This window comes from Globicephala melas, chromosome 13 (assembly GCF_963455315.2).
Source record: "Globicephala melas chromosome 13, mGloMel1.2, whole genome shotgun sequence".
In the NCBI taxonomy this organism is placed as follows: Eukaryota; Metazoa; Chordata; class Mammalia; order Artiodactyla; family Delphinidae; genus Globicephala; species Globicephala melas.
Genome location: NC_083326.1, coordinates 77035923 through 77058827, shown reverse-complemented (window position 1 = coordinate 77058827; position 22905 = coordinate 77035923). Strand labels below are relative to the sequence as shown.

Sequence of the window (22905 nt, the reverse complement as noted above, 5' to 3'; positions counted from 1 at the left end):
GAACACATGTTTAAATAGCTATTAACTTATGAAAGGACGAAACCTATCACTTTTGGCAGTACCTAGTGAGCTTTGACTCTGACCACTGGAATAATGAATTTGGCGGTCGAGTGTGAACTTTTTCTCAGGCCTTGTGCTCTCTCTCTCTTGCCTCACAGGTGGTGTTCGGATGGTTTATCCTTCAGCTTTTGTTTTGATCTCTCAGAATGACCTCCCAGTTCCTCAGAGTGTTGCTGGTACCGGAGGCCATATTACAGTTGGGCAGCAGGGACTTGGTAGTGTGAAGGACCCAAGTAACTGTGGGATGCCGCTCACCCCGCCCACCTCTCCAGAACAGGCTGTCATAGGTGAGTGCGGTCCGGGTGTGGAAGAGATCCCAGAAAATCGTGTAGTTCCCTTGCCGTGGAACAGGTGAGAAAACACATTGAGAAATTCCTGGTGGAAGAGATGGAGATAGAGTAATATGGGGATTTTACAAAATGGAGAAAGAAAATTGTAAACAAACAGAATTTATGAGCTCAGAATTTTAATTGTGCCTGTATTAGTCTTTACTCAAATTACACAGTTTAATTGTTTCTCGTAAGTTCTCCATGTGCATCTGCTCTTTTATACTGATGTGGGTGCATTTAGGAGACAAGATGTGAGTTTCTTTTCTTTCTTTTTTTTTTTTTTTTTAAAAAAAGGAAAATACTAAATCAGAGAATGGTTGATGCCTTTGCCCAATTGGCTGTTGCCAGCCAGGGACAAGTCTTGGATGAATTCTCTTTCCTTATTATATTATAAAGTTAGTCTAACATCCAGGATTTCTGAATAAATGCCTTGTCCTTTCAATAATGTATTTATCTACAGTAATGACAAATATTAATTACATTTGAAAAATTTGTCAATTTCAACATTCTTCCTTCTTGGAAAAATACAGAAATTGTTTAATTTGGGAGAATGTTGCCTTCTTTTTTGAGTAGTATATATCCTATATTAACTTTTTTGTTGTTGTAGTTGACTTCATTTTAATTGAAAATCTAGTCAATGAGAAAAGGATACTCATCATACTTGAGCTGAAATGAGATTAATTATAGGTATTTAATGTGGGCCGTGTTGGCAGGAGCATCAGAGTAAGTAAAGCCTTGGCTGCTAAACTTTGAAAACAGACTATCAGGCATGATACATGCTCATCATGTGGTGAGTTTCGTGAGGGTCAGATAAGACAGTTTTTCAGAGTTTCTAGCATAGTGCTTGGCATGTAGTGGCATTCAGTAAATGTTCATGGTTAAATAATATATTGGGGAAAAGTATAGACTTTGTGATTGAATCTAATTTTAAAACCTAGCTGTAGTTCCTACTATGTGAGTGACCTTATTTAATTCTCATACTTGCTCTGAACACCAGTTTCCTTCTCTGTTAAATACTATAAAGTTTCCAGGGTTATTATACATATTAGATCATGTACTTGACAGTGCTTGGTAAACAATAAAGCAATATACAAACAGTAGTGTAAGAAATTTAAAGCAGTGCTCAAAACTCCAGTTTCAGCACACAGTATTAAGTTATCTGGAAGGAATTACTCAGATACTGTGTGGGAGACAGAAATGGACAACACGTAGCCTTTGGGTTTTTTGGGGGGGTGGGGAGGGGGAGGGTTTGGCCGTGCCACATGGCTTGCGGAATCTTAGTTCCTCTAACAGGGATCGAACCCCTGCCCCTTGGAGTGGAAGCGTGGAGTCCTGGCCACTGGACCACCAGGGACGTCCCTAGCCTTTGTTTTTAAGAGCCTTGTAGTTACTAAGATGGTGAAAAAATGTACTATGTCCGGCTCTAATATGGTAGAGCAGAGAATTTGGATGATCTCCTATGAAAGGATTTGCTGTCAATCAGTTTTTATTAAAACTACTTTAAACTGGGGCTTCCCTGGTGGCTCAGTGGTTGAGAGTCCGCCTGCTGATGCAGGGGACACGAGTTCGTGCCCCGGTCCGGGAAGATCCCACATGCCGCGGAGCGGCTGGGCCCGTGAGCCATGGCCGCTGAGCCTGTGCATCCAGAGCCTGTGCTCCTCAACGGGAGAGGCCACAACAGTGAGAGGCCCGCGTACCGCAAAAAAAAAAAAACTACTTTAAACTGAAAAAGCATAAAAATACTTGTACAGTTTTTTATAATAATATCATAGAGAAGATATATTTTAAAGAGTCTAGAATTACCAGTATTTTGAAAAAAAAGCTACTGAAAAAAAATTACCAGTATTTAAAATATATTTTAAAGAGTCTAGAATTACCAGTATTTTGAAAAATGTTAATCATATTTCATATCAAAGCTTGGATTTGGATTTTTAACAGTTATACTACATAAGTTGGCATCAGTTTTTGTTTATGTTTGTTTTTGTTTTGCCTGGTACTTAGTGAAATTTGTGTTCACCTTAAAACTGAAGGCCTGCTGTATGCATGATGCCTTGACCTTTGATCAGTTCAGAACTCTAAATCCATAATTCAAAAAAAAGAAGTTTGGGGACTTCCTTGGTGGTCCAGTGGTTAGGATTCTATGCTTCCACTTCAGGGGGCACGGGTTCGATCCCTGGTCTGGGAACTAAGATCCCACATGCCGTGTGGGGCAAAAAAAAAAAGAGAGAGAGAGTAAACCTAAAAAAAAAAGTTGTTTTGTTATGGTGGGTTTCAAGTGTACCTTGTAACTATAGATATTCAGATTTCTTCCCTTCTAACTCTGTGTATGTCATTGTGCTAGGCCCTGGGTAAATAAATCTCTTGATGCCTCCTCATTCCCCAAAACAAACAAAACTAAAAGTGACTGATATATTTGTAATAAAATTAATTTGTCCAAGTTTATACATCATAATAATGTTGAATTACAGCTTAGGACTCCTAATATTCCATCAGCAAGAGTCCTGCTCAGCCTTGTCATTCTGCACTTGACTGATGTTGAGCATTGCCGTGTTTTCCTAGACATAGGACAAAGTGGGTTACTTTGCCCCTTAAAATGGCCAAGAGTCTCCTAGATTAGCATGGATTCTCGGAGGGCCAAACAGTTCTGCCTCGTGTGGATAGGTACATCAGCTTGTGTTTTCTGTTTATGGAGATAATTGTGAGAAGAAACATTCAATATGCATTTAACAGCATGGAGTACAGTTCTCATTTAATTCCATATAAGGTCTGACTCACATTTTAGTTAAATCATTAAAAGCTACTGAAAAGCATTTACCCAACTTTAATCAGAAAAGATTTTGTGGCTTGCTTTCCCCGTGCCCTCTCCTGTTTTCGCCATAAATAATTCCCTTATGATACCATGGATTTACGATCTGTTTGGCTGTATTGTAGGGTGTTTGGGGGCAAAGGGCTATGTTATCTACTTCTCTTTGTTTCTTCACTTTGCCTAGTTTTATAATAGGCATTTGAAAATCCACTGTAAAATCAAAATGATTTATTTTGTACCATGAACCAAGTCAGAGGACTTTTAAGATAAAAGGTAGCAATGAAAGATCAAATTTCTTGTCTCCGTTAATTTATCTCACTTGTATTATAACAGTACTTTTCTGGAGAACAAGAAAGTTTCTGTTCCTAAGAATGTAAGCATTGGGGTTTGTTTTTTCTTTCTTTTTTTAAAAAATAGAGCTGAGGGGCTTCCCCGGTGGCGCAGTGGGAAGATCCCACATGCTGCGGAGTGGCTGGGCCCGTGAGCCATGGCTGCTGAGCCTGTGCGTCTGGAGCCTGTGCTCCGCAATGGGAGAGGCCACAACAGTGAGAGGCCCGGGTACCGCAAAAAAATAGAGCTGAGACTAACCATTCAACTCATATAATGGTTGTTTTGCAGTGATACCAAGAATATTAGTTTGTGATATAAGGTTGTTTCTTTCTTTTTCACACGACAGTGGAGGCCTTTCAGAGCGCTTAAAATTGATTATTTCAATCAAGATGTTTTGCATCGTAGTACTATCAAGAGTAAAACCCACAATATGTTTATGAACTCAAATAGATAAAAGTAGTTGAATCAGAATTTAATACTGGAAATTGACTTCAGTATTTGTCTTGTATGAGATGGAAGTAGTAAAATACTTATAACCAATAACTAGTATTATCAGCAATTATAGTAGACATAGAAAATGGATTGTAACACCAAGTACAGTTGGAAAAACTGAGTGGAGTTGTTAGAGAGAAACCAGTGAATTTTTAATCCTCTGATATAAAATGTTGAGTCAACTTCTTTCAGTGTTTTAGTATTAAGCTTTCATAAGTAGTGTTAGGCATAAGGATGAACAGTTCCACACACAGATTTGAAATTTGACCTTCTTAAGAATTTCTTTCTCTTACCCAGGGCACTGCGTGCAGATGTTACACAGCCATTTAGCTACATGAGCATAAAGCTCCCTCTACTGTTTTGTTCTGCCTTGAGACTTATTTACTGCATTGGGCTTTAAAAATTCAAACGACCCATGCATGTTTACATCTTTAATATTGTCATGTTTGAATCCTCCCATGTAAGTTGTCTCCAATACCTGTGGAGCAGGAATGCCTCTGGATGGATATGCCATTGAGGGTATGTGAGTGTGAGTATTGATGTGATTGAAAGCTATACTGATGCAAATTTACTCATAGCTACAGATAGTGTTATTGTCAGGGGCAGCAGCAAAGTTACATGATCAGTTTCAACAATTAAATATTTATGTTAAATAAGCCAGCAGTCTGTGCACTAGGAGACCTTTTCAGAAAATTCTGACATTCCAAATTGTCCTTCTTTCCTAGGTGAGAGTGGAGGGACACAGAGTGCTGTCAGTCACCTAGGTTCCCAAGATGCGGGGATGATAACTATGCACAGTCCAAAGAGATCGGGGAAGATTCCTCCAAAACTCCACAATCACATGGTCCATCGAGTCTGGAAGGAATGCATCCTCAACAGAACGCAGTCCAAGTATGTTTTTTGCATTCTGTCTGGATTGTGGTTTAGTAACCATGTCTTTTATTACTACATGAAGAGGATCAATCACATTGTGCTGTTGTGTGACCACACCCTGAGGGGGTCACTGGATTGTTAGTTCATCTTTTTGAACATAATAGGGTAAAATTCAAAACAAAGATGTTAAAATAATTTGACTATCCAGGAAAAATTTGAAGTTCCTGATCATCTCAAGATTGTCATGGTGTTCATCTCACATTTTTTAGCACAGCTGGCTCAGAGATTCACTCTGAGTGTCAGGACAGTAATTGTGGGTTTGGTTTTTCCCTGTATACCTACTAATGAATGTTTCCTGTTTACAAAGGGAAATGACCTTCTTTGCCATGTTTTCTATTATACATTAGCCTCATGCTTTAATTGACAATGCATTTCTGAACTGAACTGATGACAATTAGAGGGATGTTTAGTAGCTGCTGTGCTTCTGTTTGTTGACTTGGGGAAATTCTTTTCTTCCCCTACTCAACTTCCCTTCCTTGCCCCACCTCCCTCCCATCCATCCCCTCTGACCTCCCTCCTTCCTTAACATAGTTTTGGAAAAGAAGAGGAATTGATTCTAAGAAGAGATGGCTGGTGATAATTTTAATTGCATGAATGATAATGTCAAACAGTAGTCAGTAAATACTATTTCACTTATCAAGATTTACATAAACATATTCAGCATATTTTCACATCTGTTTTGATATGACTGAGGTGTCCAACTTTTTGATTGATACAGATAAACAAAAGAGTCTTCATTCTCTAGAGCAGAATAAATATGGACATTCTTGTCAGTAATTCCTAAGAACTCATTTAGAAGCCAATTAAGTGTTTCTTCAGTGACTGCTACTCAAAGCTTTATATACACAATTAAAACCTGTCCTTTGGACCTAGCTTTTAGGAAATTCCTACTATGTATTTATTTCCCAAATAGTTGGCTCTAGAATAGGCTACTAAAGAAGATTTAGTAGAAAAAAATCTAAAATAATTGCAGTGGGAAATCATATGTCAAGTTCTAGAATTTAAAAGGTATCTCTATTCACTTTAAAATGATCTTTTCCTTTAGAATTATTGGTACAGATATTTTCACTTATGTCTGCAATGCCTAGACAATTTCCATGTTAACATTTTCTTTTTCTTTTCCTTTTATTTACCATCTTTGATTTTTATCACTACTAACCTTTCCACCAAGTCTAACAAATCAGAGGCCTTCTATCAGCAGCACCGAACAGGGAAGTGAGACACCCAGAAAGGCGGGGGGGCGGGGGGTGGCGTGGAGAGCAAGCAAAGTCCTTGCAGAGCCATCAGTGAAACACTTTGCAGTATCAGCTGTAGCAAAATCAACAATACAGAAATACTGCCGAGTGTTCTTATTTATGCAGTAGTAGACATCTACTTTTTGCTACCAATTATTAGTAACATGCAGGAGATATATTTGATTTTTGTGTTTTAGTTCACATCACTTGTGTGGAGTGCTGCCCTTAAATGCTAGTAAATATAGGTGTTTTAAGAGTGATTTAAACAGTCTATCTGAGGGTATATAATTCATAGATGCTGTGAAAAGATAATTTTTAAAAATCTAGGTTATTTCTGCAGAATTTAGGTGACTTTTTAAAAACCAACAGATAATATTGCCAGGTAGTGTTTTAATTGCTATGTGTAGCACCCATGTTAAAATGTATATTAAACTTAAATAAAAATATTTGGAATCCTGACTCTTCTAGTGCATGGCAGTAGTAAGTTGCCTTTCCCACCCCAGCAACCTCCCACCTTGAGTTGGTTTCAATCATCTATCAGCAAGATACCATTACTGTGTAAAATATATTCATGTCTTTCTAACATTTTCCCCCCAGAGGTATGGATATTATCTCATGTTTACACAAGCCACATTTTTTAACCTTTTTTAGGAGGAGCCAGATGTCAACTCCAACTCTTGAAGAAGAGCCTGCTAACAATCCTGCTACTTGGGATTTTGTGGATCCAACCCAAAGAGTCAGCTGTTCTTGCTCTAGGTAGGTAGGGGCCAAGGCAGAACAGTATGATAGAACATTTCGTTGGTTGTCTCCTGGCCTCTCAGACCACTTCTTTCACATCATTTTGCTTTATTTTGTTTTATTATTTATGTATTTTTAATTTTTTATTATTTTAAAAATATTTATTTATTTATTTGGCTATGCTAGGTCTTAGTTGCGGCATGTGGGATCTTCGTTGTGCCTTGCAGGGTCTTTAGTTGAGGCATGTGAACTCTTAGTTGCGGCATGTGAGATTAGTTTCCTGGGCAGGGATCGAACCTGGGCCCCCTGCATTGGGAGCGCGGAATCCTAACCACTGGACCACCAAGGAGGTCCCCGCTTTGTTTTGTTTTTAAATCTTCTGCTTCCAGTGGTGGAAAAAAGCTTGGTGTTTTTCTTCTATGCAGATGCTACAGTTTTATTGTCGGGACTCAGAATGAGCCTTTTTAGACAACTGGCCCTGTTACCAAATTGCTCCCACAGATTTCTTCAGGATAACTTCTTCAGAACCGAAAGCATCAGTTTGACAAGACAGTCTCTTGCCATTTAACTGAGTTTATTTAATTACTCTTAATTATAAAGTTGAGATAAATATCAAGCAGGTTGGCTTGAATTAATAGAATTTGGATTAAATAGACCTTTCATAGAAAATTTTTGTTGTTGGTGCTCGTGTTTTTTGGTGACTGAAGTAGGTATGTGGTGATAACACCTGCTGAAAGCTGAAATTGTTGCTCATTCATTTAGATATTTGAATAGAAACCCAAATTATTTTCTGTAGAAAATTTTTGCACTCCTCATTTATGTTCCCTTGACTTATCACTCCTTGTGGTAATAATCTTATTGTCATAGATTTTCATGGGGGTTCTTAAATTTCTTAAGTGTATATCAGCCTTACCCCCCTCCCCCACCAGCTCAGCTCACTGTAGGAGCATGTGGTGATGATTATTCACTTAGTGAGCAACTCTAGTGTCTTTGCTTCCATGTGATACTGCTCAATACTTAGGTCAGTTGAGATAAGTGTACTTGGAAGATGGCCATTCATTTCTCTAGTTTAGATCATGGGGTTCTTAATGTGGCATTTATGAATAGGCTTTGGGCTAGGGAGGTGGTCATGATGCCCGAGAATCTCTGCAAACACACATACACACGTGTGCACATGTCTGTTTGTACACTTAGGCAGCAGTTTTGACAGCTTCTTCCTGTTCCCCCTTCCCTATAAATTGATTCTCTTTTATCAAGCTCTGCCTTGGTAGTCAGCTTTTTGTTGAGATGCTGTAAGTACCTAATGAAACTCTTCGATTGATTTTTCAAGGAAGATGTTTTCAATGATATTATTTGCTCATTAAGGGTCCTCTTACTGAGCATGTGAGAATCTCTCTAGTCTCAGGATAGGTGTGGTATACCAGCTGAATACCTGGTTTACTTTCATCTCTAGGCCATTGTAAATTGTGTGACAAAAAGTATTTTCCTATTAACAGTGGCTTCTAAACAGCTTACAGCCAAGTTATGGTCCACCTTTAGAAAGTACATAGGATAAAAAGTTTAGTGTATTTAACTTCACTTGTGCCTGCATCTTATTTTTCCTGCTCTTTCCTTAATCTATATTTTTTTCACTTTTTAAAAATAACTTTTTTACTGATTTCTATCACATTTTTATTTACTACCTTGCATTATTTTTACCTGAAGTGTAAATAAACAAATAACACTTTTTCTTTTGTCCTCCGGAGTTATTGCTCTATTTCCTCACCAAATTCTTATACCCTTCAGGTCTTATTTGTAGACATGCATTTGCATTCTATTCCATTGACTTCTAAATGTTTATCTCTAGACCTGACTTCTTATATGTACTCTAGTCTTGTATTTTGGGGAGTGCTTTTAAGATAAACCCTTACTATCAATATACCTGTTTCCTCACAAACCAGGTACCCGATTGCAGTCATTTTTGTCACAGTTTTCCCCTTCTCAGCCTAGAAACTTTATCATTTATTTATTTTTCTTAATTTTCTAGATCAATTTTATCATTGCATTTCACAATGATTTCCTTTGAAATGTCTGTTATAGTCATTCTACTTTCCTTATTCTTTTAGTCACCATGTGTTTCTGCACTATTTGGCCCTGCCTCTGATTTCCCTCCCATTAAGGCCAAACCACTCATATAGTTAGCCTTCTGAGCCCGATCTTCCTGCTGCCTGCCTCAGTGAGGTCCCTTACCTGTTCACAGATTTGCAATGATGGTCTGTTACTTACTGGTGTATCCCTTATTCTAACCATTCCACAATGTAGTTGAGTTGTTAAATGCAGTTGAAAAAAATGACTTTATAAGATTATCCACTTTGCAAAAAGTCCTTACTTTGAAGAGGCTACTATAAAATATCTATCAAAGGACTGGTGTGGTTAAATGCTCTCTGAGAAAATCCAAATCAAAAAGTTTTATGTGAAAGACTTTTAGAGCTTAGATCTTAAAGTAAGCACCCTTAGAAGATATTGAGATAATTGAGATATTTTCAGATGAGACATTTCATCTCTTACTGTGGTACTTTGCCCTGGAGATTTAAAGTCCAATTTTTGCCTTATTGACAATAGCCTTATGCATAGACAACCTTCTTCAAAGTCAGGATTTTTTTTTTTTTTTTTTTTAAAGTGTAGCAAAGACTTTGGCAAGAGTGTTTTCAGATTATCTACTGCAGGATTACCGAACCCGTTATGGAATGGTCCTCTCCTCACACTATTTAACGGCCTTATGGGGCAGGGTGGCCATCCTGCTGTCCCACTAAACCATCCCATTATGCCACACAAATCCGTTTTACTTCCCACTAGGGCATTGTTTAGTGCAATGCAACAGTAATTTAATGCCACCCTAGTGGCCTCAGAGAGTTACTGATACACTGGCAGGAGAGCTTACATTTTTTCTGGGAGTGATTTATATATTGGGAGGAACTGGCTGACCTGCTATATAACTTTTTTGCACAGATTAAACCTTAGGATCATCTAGTGGGCCCTTACTGAGCATTTCTCACACCCGTGCTTGCCAAGAAGTGTGTTAGGATGTGAGCAGACTTACTATTCCTGCTTAGATAGTACAGATGCATTTGTATGTGTGTGTTGTTTTAATATTCACTCACAACCTTCTGCTTCTGTCTCATTTTAACATGTTTCTGTAAGATCCAAAGTTGTCTTTTATCCCTTCTTTCTTGCATAATAGTAGCATATAAAGTTCCTAGTATATTTATCCTATTAAATATTCTTATTTATTTATTTTATTTATTTATTTTTGCCTGCTTTGGGTCTTCGTTGCTGCACGCAAGCTTTCTCTAGTTGTGGCGAGTGGGGGCTACTCTTCCTTGTGGTGCGCGGGCTTCCCATTGCAGTGGCTTCTCTTGTTGCGGAGCACAGGCTCTAGGGCGCCTGGGCTTCAGTAGTTGTGGCGCACAGGCTTAGTTGCTCCTTGGCATGTGGGATCTTCCCGGACCAGAGATCGAACCGGTGTCTCCTGCACTGGCAGGCGGATTCTCAACCACTGCGCCACGAGGGAAGTCCCCCTATTATATATTCTTAAAACTGACCCTTAGTTTCACACTTTGGGGGAGAGTTGCATAGTTATCTTATTCCTGATTTACAACACTATAAGCTTCTATAAACCATTCTTTTTTTTTTTTGATTAGCCATTCTATATTGGAGTTGGTAGAGTGTTGTAAAATAGAAATTGGAAGCTTTGTTTTGGTTCTTTTCTTGACAGATGATCTCATTACTGTTAGTTTTAAAATGCAATATGAATAGATTGTCTGAGGACCTCACCAAATTTGAAAGATTTGGGGATTTTCAAATTAGTATTTTTATAGAGGTTAGCAGCATATTAATTAATGTTTCTTAAGTTCATCTCTTATCTACTTAACTTGTATATAACTGGTTCATTGTTTTCTGTCAGGGTGTGTTGCAGTTTTTAGTCATTATCAATATATTTAACACCCAGAGTTCATTTAGATGTATTATTGCATATAACGTGTGCTTAAAAAGACATAACCTTGTTAGAGGCATCTCTTTTGTAATTAGAATGATGCAGTTATTTTCATCTGTGTATTTACTGACTTCATGTTAATTCTCATTTCAGGCATAAACTTTTAAAACGTTGTGCAGTAGGACCCAGTCGACCTCCCACAATATCACAACCAGGGTTCAGTGCAGGACCATCATCATCTTCATCTTTACCACCTCCTGCTTCTTCTAAGCACAAAACAACAGAAAGACAGGAAAAGGGAGACAAGTTGCAAAAGAGACCCTTGATACCATTTCACCATAGGCCCTCTGTGGCTGAAGAGTTATGCATGGAACAAGATCCACCAGGACAGAAGCTAGGCTTGGCAGGGATAGACTCCTCCTTAGAGGTGGCTAGCAGTAGGAAGTATGATAAGCAAATGGCCGTGCCTTCCAGAAATACAAGCAAGCAAATGAATCTGAATCCTATGGATTCACCTCATTCCCCTATTTCCCCTCTGCCGCCAACACTCAGCCCTCAGCCACGAGGTCAGGAAACGGAGAATTTGGACCCACCATCTGTCCCTGTGAATCCGGCCCTCTATGGAAATGGGCTAGAACTCCAGCAGTTGTCTACTCTGGATGACAGAACTGTCCTCGTAGGCCAAAGACTGCCTCTGATGGCAGAGGTCAGTGAGACCGCCTTATATTGTGGGATTAGGCCCTCGAACCCAGAGTCATCAGATAAGTGGTGGCATGGTTATCATCTCCCATCCATTGATGATGCTGAGTTCCGGCCTCCAGAGCTCCAGGGTGAGAGATGTGATGCCAAAATGGAGGTAAACTCAGAGAGCACTGCATTGCAAAGGTAAGGTGACTCTCCACCCCACCCACATGATCACCCATCAGAAGCCCAAGGCCGTAGGTTCCCAAGAATCAGGGCCTTCAGATCCAAAATTGAAGAGGCCTTTCTTCACCATTCTAGACTCTGCATTTGGAAAATGTTTAAAAGTCAAATGCTTTATCCATCGTGAGGTTTAACACACATGTCATTATTTAAATGCTGGCATAAAAAGGTTTCATCATAGGATTAGCTATACTAGTATCGCTTTATTTTTGGCCTGCTGTTTGTTAATCAAAGAATATAGCTTTATGGGACCTTCCATATTGTGGTCAGTGCCCTCTTTGTATGTTCACACTTTTAAGGAAGGCTTTGCATGCATTCAGGTATGTATCACGCATCTAGTAATAATACTTCAGAGTGCTTTTGAGCTACCCATTATTCTAAACAGTTTACACAGATTATCTCATTTAATTTTTACCACAGCTGTATTGCTACCTTAATTTCATAGCTGAGAAAGAAACTAGGGTCATGCAGTTAGTAAATGACACAGGTGGAATTTGAACCTGGACAGTCTTGTCAGAGCCCACCTATGCTCTTAAGTGGAATCCATAGAATCAGAGACAAAAGTATATGTTCTTGATAAAAGCTACTGAGATTTATTTAATTGTGAATACAATCTCTAAAATACACCTGTAGGTGAATATTTAGGTGTTTTTTTTGTTTTTGTTTTTTTTGTGGTACGCGGGCCTCTCACTGTTGTGGCCTCTCCCGTTGCGGAGCACAGGCTCCGGACGCGCAGGCTCAGCGGCCATGGCTCATGGGCCCAGCCTCTCCGCGGCATGTGGGATCTTCCCGGACCGGGGCACGAACCCGTGTCCCCTGCATCGGCAGGCAGACTCTCAACCACTTGCACCACCAGAGAAGCCCTTTAGGTGTTTTTTTTTTTTAAGTTTAGTTTAAGCTTTACAAATGCTTTAAATCATAAAATGTTGCTTTAAAAAAAAATCTAATCTCTTTATGTTTCTTGCTTAAATTGTCATTTGTTTTCTATTTCAGACTCTTAGCACAACCTAACAAACGGTTTAAAATCTGGCAAGACAAGCAGCCCCAGATGCAGCCACTCCACTTCCTTGACCCATTGCCTCTATCACAACAACCTGGAGACAGTTTGGGAGAAGTCAATGACCCGTACACCTTTGAGGATGGTGACATAAAATACATCTTCACAGCGAACAAAAAATGCAAACAAGGGACAGAGAAAGATTCCCTGAAAAAGAATAAGGTACCATTTAACATAGAGAGAGTCCAGCCTGGTGTGGGTTTCAGTCTATGTCAGTACAGCACATGTGGGAAGACTTTGGAGGCAGAATGTTTGAGATAGTCTTGCCTGATTGCTCTGTCCCCATATTCATGCTCTTGGTACTATTGTATCGAACAGCGTATTGTTCCTTTTTATGTCATGGCTCACCTTTGTTCAAAAGTCAGCCGAACATAAATGAAGCCTCATATTTTCCAGGCTATAGCTTGTACAGTGCATGTTTCCTCTCATATGCTAATTCTTGTTGGCCTGTGCTCCCTGCTTATTTCTTTTTAATTATTATTCCAAAATACCCAAAATGTAAGAAAAAATCTTGGTAACAACATCTCCTGTTTATTGAGCGCTCACTGTGTTTACTGTGCTAAGCGCTTTACCTCTATGTCTCTCTGAATTAATACCAGCACCACTCCAAGACTGTGTCAGTATAATTGTACTGGTTCCATTGTCATAAAAATGAGTACTGTGGGTGTCTGCTGTCTTTAGCCTTAAGTTTTAAAACATTCTAAAATACTGGGCCATTTAAAGAGGTATTCTTAAGAATAGAGGAAGTAAGACAAAAGGGACCAGTATAGTTCAGGAGAATACTTCTTAGAGTCCTTTACAGAGATCCATCTAGATCCAAAAAGCTTGAAGCATAATTCAACATCCAAACTACTATATTAAAGGCAGCTTTTACCACCATGGCAGGCCTGTAAGCACATGCCACCAGTACCATGAGGCATAAAACCCTGACTGACCCAGATTGAGGGGAAAGCGTGGGAGTTTTTGGTTCGGTTTAAATTCAGGGAAAAGGACATATCTTTTATTTCCTTTGGTTGCATAGACCATGGTTTATCATACTTGTGCTCATAACAAGTTCCATTCTACCCTCTAATTCTTTGTGTTCTCCCTCATATTCCACACTTTGGGTTGGTGTTCATGTGTTTTGTTTGGCTGAATTTATTATACAGTCAGAGGATGGATTTGGTACCAAGGATGTCACTACACCAGGTCATTCCACGCCGGTGCCTGAAGGGAAAAATGCCATGTCCCTTTTCAGTTCTACTAAAACAGGTGTGTACAATGATTATTTGCCTCACTTGGATTGTTGCTAAAATAAATGCGAGGGAGATGCTTCTCTATTTAAAATTATATCCTTATTGTAATAGCAATAATTTGATCTCATCTTTAATCTATTTTTCAGTTCCTTTCAAAACTGATAAACGTATTTGGCAGTAATTGTCGCTAAATTTAACCGAAAACATAGGGAAACAGTTGGCAGGCAGGGCTTGCTCATTGTCCTCTCCTCGCTCCTTCTCCCTTGATGAAGTCGCTCATTCTGTGCCTTTTGCCTCCTTTCCCACAGATGTTCGGCAGGATAGTGCTGCTGGCAGGGCTGGCTCCAGTAGCCTCACACAGGTGACAGATCTGGCGCCTTCCCTTCATGACTTAGACAACATCTTTGACAATTCTGATGAGGACGAACTTGGGGTGAGTCTGCTGTGGCTACACAAACAAAAATTCACTTAAGTGCATGGACTTATATCAGTGTTTCAGTATTTCTTTATAGTTTGGTCTACTGGATTGGGGGCTCTTACTTCAGGTTCTGAATGTTCTTCAAAAACGTTTGTATACCTTGAAAGGATTCTAAAAGTTATTAGTGTAGTCTGTAATACGCCTTGGGTTTTGTTTGTTGATGGCTTTCTTTCCATTAGTGTTATTCCTGTTGTAAATATTAAAATCTTACACATTAAAAAAAAATCCTTCTCAATATCATGAGACTAACAGGAATGTATTATGTAGTCCCTTTAGCTCAGATTTTAAAAATAATGCCCATATAACTTTTTATTCATCCAATAAGTCATAGGTTAGTCAACATTTTGAGAGAGATTACAAGTACGATCTATATACTTTTTAGGATTATAGCATCGTAAGTTGGGAAATAGAATTTATACACATAGACGTTAAATAATACAAGGCGTCATATGATGAAAGTGACAGATAAGAATTTATAATTCTCTGGAGAGTAACTGAGCTAAGTCAGGAAATTTGTGTCCTCGTCCTCCTAACCAACCCTGTACCTTTGTGCAAATAAAAGTGCCTGTTATCTCTGGGGGACCTAGAGATGAGTAAGATAGGCCCCTCTTCAAGGAGGTCAGTTTATTAGTTTATTTTTCTTTCATTTATATATTTACTTTCCCATCTATCCAGTTTACATGTATTCGTTAATCATTTATTCATCAGTTCCTTTGTGGCAGGTACTCTAGGTTTACAGATACAATTAAATTACCACTCTTAATACTTGAGATACTCACAGACTTCAGGAGAAATAGCATATAAATAAAGTTAAAAATATACTGAGTCCTGTGAGGGCAGTAATTGACCTGAATCTAAAGATGCTACATGTTCAAGTGCAATATGACAGGCAAGCAGTATCTAAGTAAAGGCTTGAAGGTTAAGTAGGAATCAGATTTCTACAGCCCCTTCTCACTTTAAAATAAAATGTATCCGATTAACAGATATTGTACACCATTACTATTCTAAGTACTTAGAAGATGAGGAGATAATAATGACCTCAAAGAACAAAATTGACTTGAAATGTGGAACGACTAGGTTAGGGGGAGGCAGGGGAGGAATGTTACTTTGAGCCTGGAAGGAGCCTTGGTTAAGCTACAAGAATGAACTAGCTGGGCTTTGGGGGACAGTGTGCACATGGATCTGTTTTCTGAATGGAGGGTAAAGATTGGTGGGACTGGGAAGGTTTGTGGCCACTCTTAAGGCTTTAGACTTCAAACTGTGCTGGTAATGTGCCCTTCTGGAGGCTGCTGAGTGTGGAACTGACCTGGTAGAAGTGAGTGTCGTTTTCCATCAGTCCGATACACAGAAAGCAGGAGTACTATTTGGTAACTTGTTGGATTGAAACATGAGGACCGAAAATCGGGCAGTGGCTGCATGAAGGGAAAGGACATGGCAATGTGAAAAACTTTAGTAGAAGAAATGACACGTTTCCTTATTCTGTGACCCAGGCATTGGAGATCCTTTTTGAACTTGACTGTCTCCATTAAGCCATGCATTATCTAGGATTGGTTTTAACAAGGGCTAGTTCAGATGCTTTGGTGTGGGGACGGTGGGAAGAAAGTATGAAAAGTGAAGGAATCAAAGGGAAGTAGGAAGGGAGATGTAAGAAAAGAAAAGAAACAAACCGTAGAGTAGCCTGGTTTCTGTTCACAGCCACCATCCCTAGTGATTGCTGTGCTCTGAGCCATTGTCCTTACTCTGTATAAATTATGAATTACTATTGGACTAAATGAATAAATGTTTACTCTGTTGTTTGAATGTCTTGTTAGTAATGTTAATATGCAAAGGAGATTGGACATTGTTTATCTAATTTTCATTTCTCTGAAATGATTGTTTCTACTTTGAGTTCTAGCCTGACATTTAATCAAGGGAACAGTTTACCTTAGAGTCATTTTACTAATTCAACTTATTAGTAACTGGAATTGAGAGACTGTTGTCCAAGTTTTCATCTCATAGGTTTTAAAGTTAGTTTTATATGTTTCAACTCTATGATATTGAATAAGTGTACATAAATAAAAGACCTTCTATTTGTGAGAATCTTTTTGCTTTATTTTATCTTGCCATCAGTTCATTTGAGTTCTTAAAGATAATCTTGCTTACTAAAGGACTTAATTTGTTTTGAATAACAAATCAGAGAAAAACCTTCTCTGTGCATTTCAATAATTTTGTGAGATAAGGTTATTTTTCATGAAGATGAACAGTAACTGTAGAAATAGGAATAGGAGATATGTATTTTTTTTGTGGTGAAAAATAAAAGAATAATAGTTTGGGGAGGGCTTGAGGTCCTCCCTTTTAGCTGCCTGCTTCCAAACAGAAGGAAAACCAGACTGATAACCAATCACTACTTGGAGGCACCACCCTAATGTGATTACTGTGTCCCTGAAACTGCGTCTCTAATGACCTGGGTGGGAAGATTTGCTGAAGGTCTGCAAGCTCTGCTTTGATGGCACAGTCTGCTCTCACCAGATCCATGACAGGAAGACTCAGTCAGTCTGTTTCTCATACTTGACAAGCTTGTAACCATCTCTTCTGTGTCACTGTCTGCTGGTATGTCTAGAAGTTCACCTGATGAATGCTATGTAAGGAAGCATCTTTCCTTTATTTTAAAATATCAATAGGCGTACACTCTAAGGAATAGTGGACTCTCACCCTACTTACATACAAATGTGTTGCTCCGCTTTAATAATAATAATCTGTTCTTAGGCTGTGTCACCTGCACTACGCTCATCAAAAATGCCTACAGTTGGGACAGAAGACCGACCTCTTGGGAAGGATGGAAGAGCTGCTGTTCCTTACCCACCAAGTAAGAAAAGGAAACTAAGCTTCAGCTCACTGCTTATAATTTACATATTGTGTTTTCATACTCAGTGGTGCCTTGTCTGAGATTCCCCTCCTTCCCCTCCCCCCATTTTAACAGAATACTGGCAGTGAATTAAAACTTGTATAAATTGGTGTTCCTAAGGTGGCAGGCAGCTGAGAGACCCATTTAAATTTGAATTCCTTTTCCTTTTGTTTTCAAATTAACTTCTGTGGTTTAAAATGTGAAAAAAACATGTTTTAGGTTTATTTTTGCAATAGCCCTTTCCTAGTAGGATAAATGCTGCATAGTGGTTTTCAGAGCAATATTCCACTGCAAGAGCTTGTGTAAAATGTTTCAGTTTTCATAAATTTAATTCACACAAGGATAATGAATGTTTGTTTTCCGTGGTCCTTTTTCCAACAGTTACTGAAGTTTTTGTGTTTCCTTAAGAGATCAACTAGTTTTATTATGTATGTGGACAAAAAGAGAAACTTGCTTTTCTCTACTTATTCTTTACCCTAAGAAACATTCTAGAAGAGAAAAGAAAGTCAGGATAGCTTATATGGATACTCTGAAGCTGAAACACAATTCCATTGCAAATCATTCTTTAATATCTTCTCATTAATTCAGCTGGTAATGAGAACAAATTGAGGGGAAAAACCACCATGTCATAGGGATGAGTCAAAAAGTTTTATGAACCTATAAATGTAGTGCTGATTTACTCAAATGTAGAAGTGTGAAGTATACAGAGATTGGATTTTGACAGCTTTAGTGGATCCATAGCTTTTTAAAATATGCAAAGCTTTCTCAAGCATGACATGTATGAAAATGAATGATGATAGCCAGCCAGTTGCTGTAGTTTTTTTTTAATTAAACATTTTTCTTTTTTTATTACTCTGCACTGCAGAATTTTACAAACATGAAACTCACAGATTAAAAGAAACATGATTAAAGTAGATTCATCTGGAATACGGCAGATGAATGAATTTTTCCCTTGTATTTATTAACCAGTTACTCCTGCTTTTTTTGACATTAAGTGATATGTAGCGATGTTAAATGTTAAAATGTCTGATAATTTGTCCAAGATTATTTACTCACAAACCATCCTGCTAGTAAGTGTCATTACCCAGTAAAGTATATGGTGTACTCTCTCTTCTTTCTCTCATTTTTATTCCAAAAGAAATTGTTTCAAAAAGAAGCTACTCAGAATTTTATGATAAAGTACAGGTTATAAAAATTAATGAATTTGAAATATAGCAAAAATATTGGCATGAGGAAAATACAGATAAACCAAGGTCAAGAGGATCTTATTAATGCCTCAAAGTATGTGTGTATAAGTGTGTGTGGGGGACACATACATAGTATTTCCTCCCAAGACATGGCAATGAAAATAGCATGGCAAGAAACTATCATCTCTGCAGTAGCTTACTGTACATGGAAATGGAGAGACATATAATATGTAATGTCTAGAATAACACCATCCAACAGAAGTGCAAGGTAAGCCACAAAGGAGGGCCACATAAGTAATTTTAAATTTTCTAATAGTTACATTAAAAAAGTAAAAAGAATCATGTGAAATTAATTTTAATAATATATTTTAACTCAGTGTATCCAAAACATTGTCATTTTTATATGTAGTCAGCATAAAAATATTGAGATGTTTTACATTCCATTTTTGTACTAACTGTTTGGAATCTGGGGTATATTTTATACATGCAGCTCATCTCAGGTTGGATGGGGCCCATTTTGAATGCTCTGTAGCCATGTGGCTAGTGGATACTGTGTTGGACAGCATAGATCCATAATTATTCATTTGTGTATATAATAATGAAAGAAAGTGACACACAGTATCAGTGAGGTTTAGTTTAGTATCAAGTCTGTGTTAAGATAGTATTGTGTTATATTAATTAAAACAGAAGTGTTTTTCTTAGGTTTTATTGTTAACCAGTCACTTACGAATTTTTGTCTTTGAAAGCATGTCAGTTTTGAAGTATGGGTCTTTGAGGAGGCAAAATGAAAGAGTTGGACATTTTATTCTACAAGAACACTTACTGGGCTTCCCTGGTGGCGCAGTGGTTGAGAGTCCGCCTGCCGATGCAGGGGACACGGGTTCGTGCCGCGGTCCGGGAAGATCCCACATGCTGCGGAGCGGCTGGGTCCGTGAGCCATGGCCGCTGAGCCTGCGCGTCCAGAGCCTGTGCTCCACAATGGGAGAGGCCACAACAGTGAGAGGCCCGTGTACCACAAAAAACAAACAAAAACACTATTTGTGAGGGACTCTGCTAGGTGCTCTGGGCTGGGAAGAATACTGAGAAATTAGTGATGATGCTTTTGTTGGAGGGCTTCAGTCTTGTGCATAAATACTTGATGTTCAGAATAGGAGATGGTTGGTGTCCTTAACGGTGAGCTCCTGCTGAAGGGCAGTGAATCTTGAGGATAGGTGGGTATAAGTAAGTGGAGCATTGTGGGAAAGACATGTCAACTCCAGTCCATCCTGGTAGCTGTTCCCCACACTCACTTTAGTCATTTTATGGGAAGAAAATTGAACAGGCAAGCCATGTATTTCTACTTTGGAGGACCAGAATGTTTCTCTGGGTTTCTATTTTCTTTCTGCCTTACCCACTTTGAGTCCAGTTCCCTGTTTTTCATCTCAAAACTTCTTTAGGTTGATTTCTTTTCAGAAATTCATTCCCTGTGACTGAACAGCATTTCCATCTTTTTCTAATCAAACCAAAATTGGGAGGAAGGACTAATTACCGCTGACTCTCATCACTTTTTGAGTGTTTAGATGTACCTATAGCAAAGTGTTTACTTCAGTGCATACTTTGTCTCATTTAATGTGCACAAAAAAATGAGGGAAATATTATTCTCATTTTGTAGATGAGGAAATTGAAGCTAGAGAGGTTAAGAGTCTTCCTGAAGAATATCTGATAATAAGAATGGTGAAGACCACTTTTTAACGTGAATCTCTGGCAGGTGGAATCTCATTTCATCCATGCTTTTTGTGTATGTTCTCTTTTACCTTTGACAAAAATTACCAAGGTGGCTGAGGCTTTGAAAACTGAGATACATAACTGTGTTAGGTAACATCAAAGAAGTTGAGCAGCCCTGAATGGAAAATGCCTTTATTACATTTCTTAGGGAAGATTTTAAAAATTTAATAAAATAATTTGAGGATAAAATTTTGTACCACAGCCCAAATATTTAATAAATTAAGGAAAGTCTATGTTTAAGTTCACTGTCATTTTAACTCAAAGTGAATTTATATAGTTTCATATTTTCCAAATACTTTGTTAATTAAGATTTGTCATGTAATATGAGTTTGAAGATTTTATGAAGCAGACTTGTGGTTTAAAATACTCCACTTACAAATTAATTTTATATTAAAATTGACCAGTAGCTGCTCTTTGGCTTGGGAAAAGGTATAGGGACTAAAAGTTAAAGATGATGAATGCATTTCAACTTTATATTTTGAATGTACTTCAACTTTATATTAAAGTCTTCAGCCTTGTTTTAAAAAAATGTGTTGATCTGGTTGGTGCTACATCTGAAGAGCTGTTTTTCAGCCACAGAACTTATCAATTATATAGTCTGTCCAATGGTTCTATGATAGTTTCTGGCTTGGCTTGTCTCCCTAATTCTGTGAATTGTTGTATGTTCTTAAGGGTAAAATACTGTCACAGCAAGGTGACTTGAAGATCAACTTGGGGGTTGTAGGTTTTCTTCTTCTTTTCTGTCTTTTAAAAATTTTTTTCCATAGCAGCAGCAGGTACCATTTTGTCTAATGAAATCTCATACAGAATTGTATTGTAGAAAATAAATAGAAGTGCAGCTTCTCTTAATGGAAGTGGAAGTTTAGATCTGAAACCTTGCCTGTTGGCCTTGTTCTCCCCTTGTTGGCCCCTGAGGCCAAGAGAGGGTAAATTATTCAGGATTATATAATTGTTTAACTAGGAAACATGGTAAAAATCGTCTAATGCAGAGGTTCTCACCTTTCTTCTGCTCCATATCATGGAGGCTTTCCCTTCCCCCCATAAACAAAGGAAAGAAAGCAAGCCTAATGAGAATCACACATCTAGTCAAGCCTTCCCTTTTAGATGATGGAACTGAGGCCCTGAGGGAGGAAGTGACCAGACCACAGCAGCGCTGTGCTGGGAGCTCGTGGGTTGGGGAACCCAGCCCACTGCAGCTTCTCTATACAGCTCTACCTTAGACTCTAGCTCAGGTCAGAGCATGGTACAGCTATTCTTTATTAATTTCTGATTCAGAGCTGTAAGTCATATTAAGATCTGTCCAGTGGTTACTATTTACCTGTTTAAATATTGAAGTTGCTAGAAAGAGCAATGTAATTGGAAATTGGGACACCAGATATGATTCCAAATCACTGATTTGAACTTGTGGCTACAAATGTGTAAATAAATTTGCTGTACAGGACACCCCCTAGTGGCCAAATTTCACAACCGCAACTTGCATTTCATTGCATACACTCCTTAAGAATCAGTTCCTTAATGAGACACTATTAGTGATGATGGTTAACCTAATGTATATAACAATGATTTTTTTTTTAAGGTTGAGAATCACTGATCTAAGTATTTCTTAAAAGGTACTTTTTTTCCCAGCTGATTTTCAATAATTGTCTTTTGGTTCTAGATAGGATTATTAACCCTGACTATGAAGTTTCATCTCCTTAGATTTTTCAGGGAATCAGCTGTTGGAAGAAAAAATGTATGTTATGTAGACTTTGTTCACATAATTAATGTGAAGCCAAATCATAAAGCATCAAGAGGATAGTGATAAAGTTGCAGCAAAGGATAATTTCCTGCTGATGGCCTTCTTCTTAGATACTTCCATTATTAATAGTCTATTATGTAACTGATATGACCATTCAGTCAGCATTATTTCTGATGCCAACTAGAGGGCCTGGCTATGAACTAGGTTGTTTTCTTTTTTTTAGAAGTCAGGCCTGTTACAAATTTTTTTTTCTTATTTTTTATCTTTATTTTTTTAGCAGTTGCAGACCTGCAAAGGATGTTCCCCACCCCTCCTTCTTTGGAACAGCACCCTGCATTTTCTCCTGTGATGAATTATAAAGATGGAATCAGTTCAGAGACAGTGACAGCGTTAGGCATGATGGAGAGCCCTATGGTCAGTATGGTTTCAACACAGCTTACTGAATTCAAAGTGGAAGTGGAAGACGGGTTAGGAAGTCCCAAGCCAGAGGAAATAAAGGTAATTGCCAATATATTAGTTATACAAAGACAGGGTGGTTTGAAAGCAGATTTTTATACAACTTCTTTAAAATAGTATTGTCTGTATGCCATGTATGCATAAGTTCCTAAGAGTTCTCTGATTTAGGTCATGAGGTAATTATAGTGTTTTGATTAAGTTAAAATTTTGGCTTTAGCATTTTTCTGTTGATCAGATAAAAGAGAAGTATTAAATTATAGTGATTTTTGTTGCTATTATGGTGTGT

General features: G+C 38.2%; 1 protein-coding gene across 2 annotated transcripts in view; it reads left to right on the top strand.

Annotated features, from left to right (window-relative positions):
* The window catches only part of MED13L (mediator complex subunit 13L), a 300989-nt gene that overhangs the window by 238486 nt on the left and 39598 nt on the right, over positions 1-22905 (top strand). Inside the window, exons 7-15 of one of the 2 annotated variants that reach the window (XM_030860441.3) lie at positions 159-347; positions 4743-4908; positions 6837-6941; positions 11050-11781; positions 12814-13039; positions 14026-14128; positions 14421-14545; positions 17336-17435; positions 22444-22661. In XM_030860441.3, the coding sequence (XP_030716301.1) occupies positions 159-347; positions 4743-4908; positions 6837-6941; positions 11050-11781; positions 12814-13039; positions 14026-14128; positions 14421-14545; positions 17336-17435; positions 22444-22661 (1964 nt within the window). Of the gene's footprint in view, positions 1-158; positions 348-4742; positions 4909-6836; positions 6942-11049; positions 11782-12813; positions 13040-14025; positions 14129-14420; positions 14546-17335; positions 17436-22440; positions 22662-22905 lie in introns of both variants that reach the window. The other variant, XM_030860440.3, reaches the window with a different exon arrangement.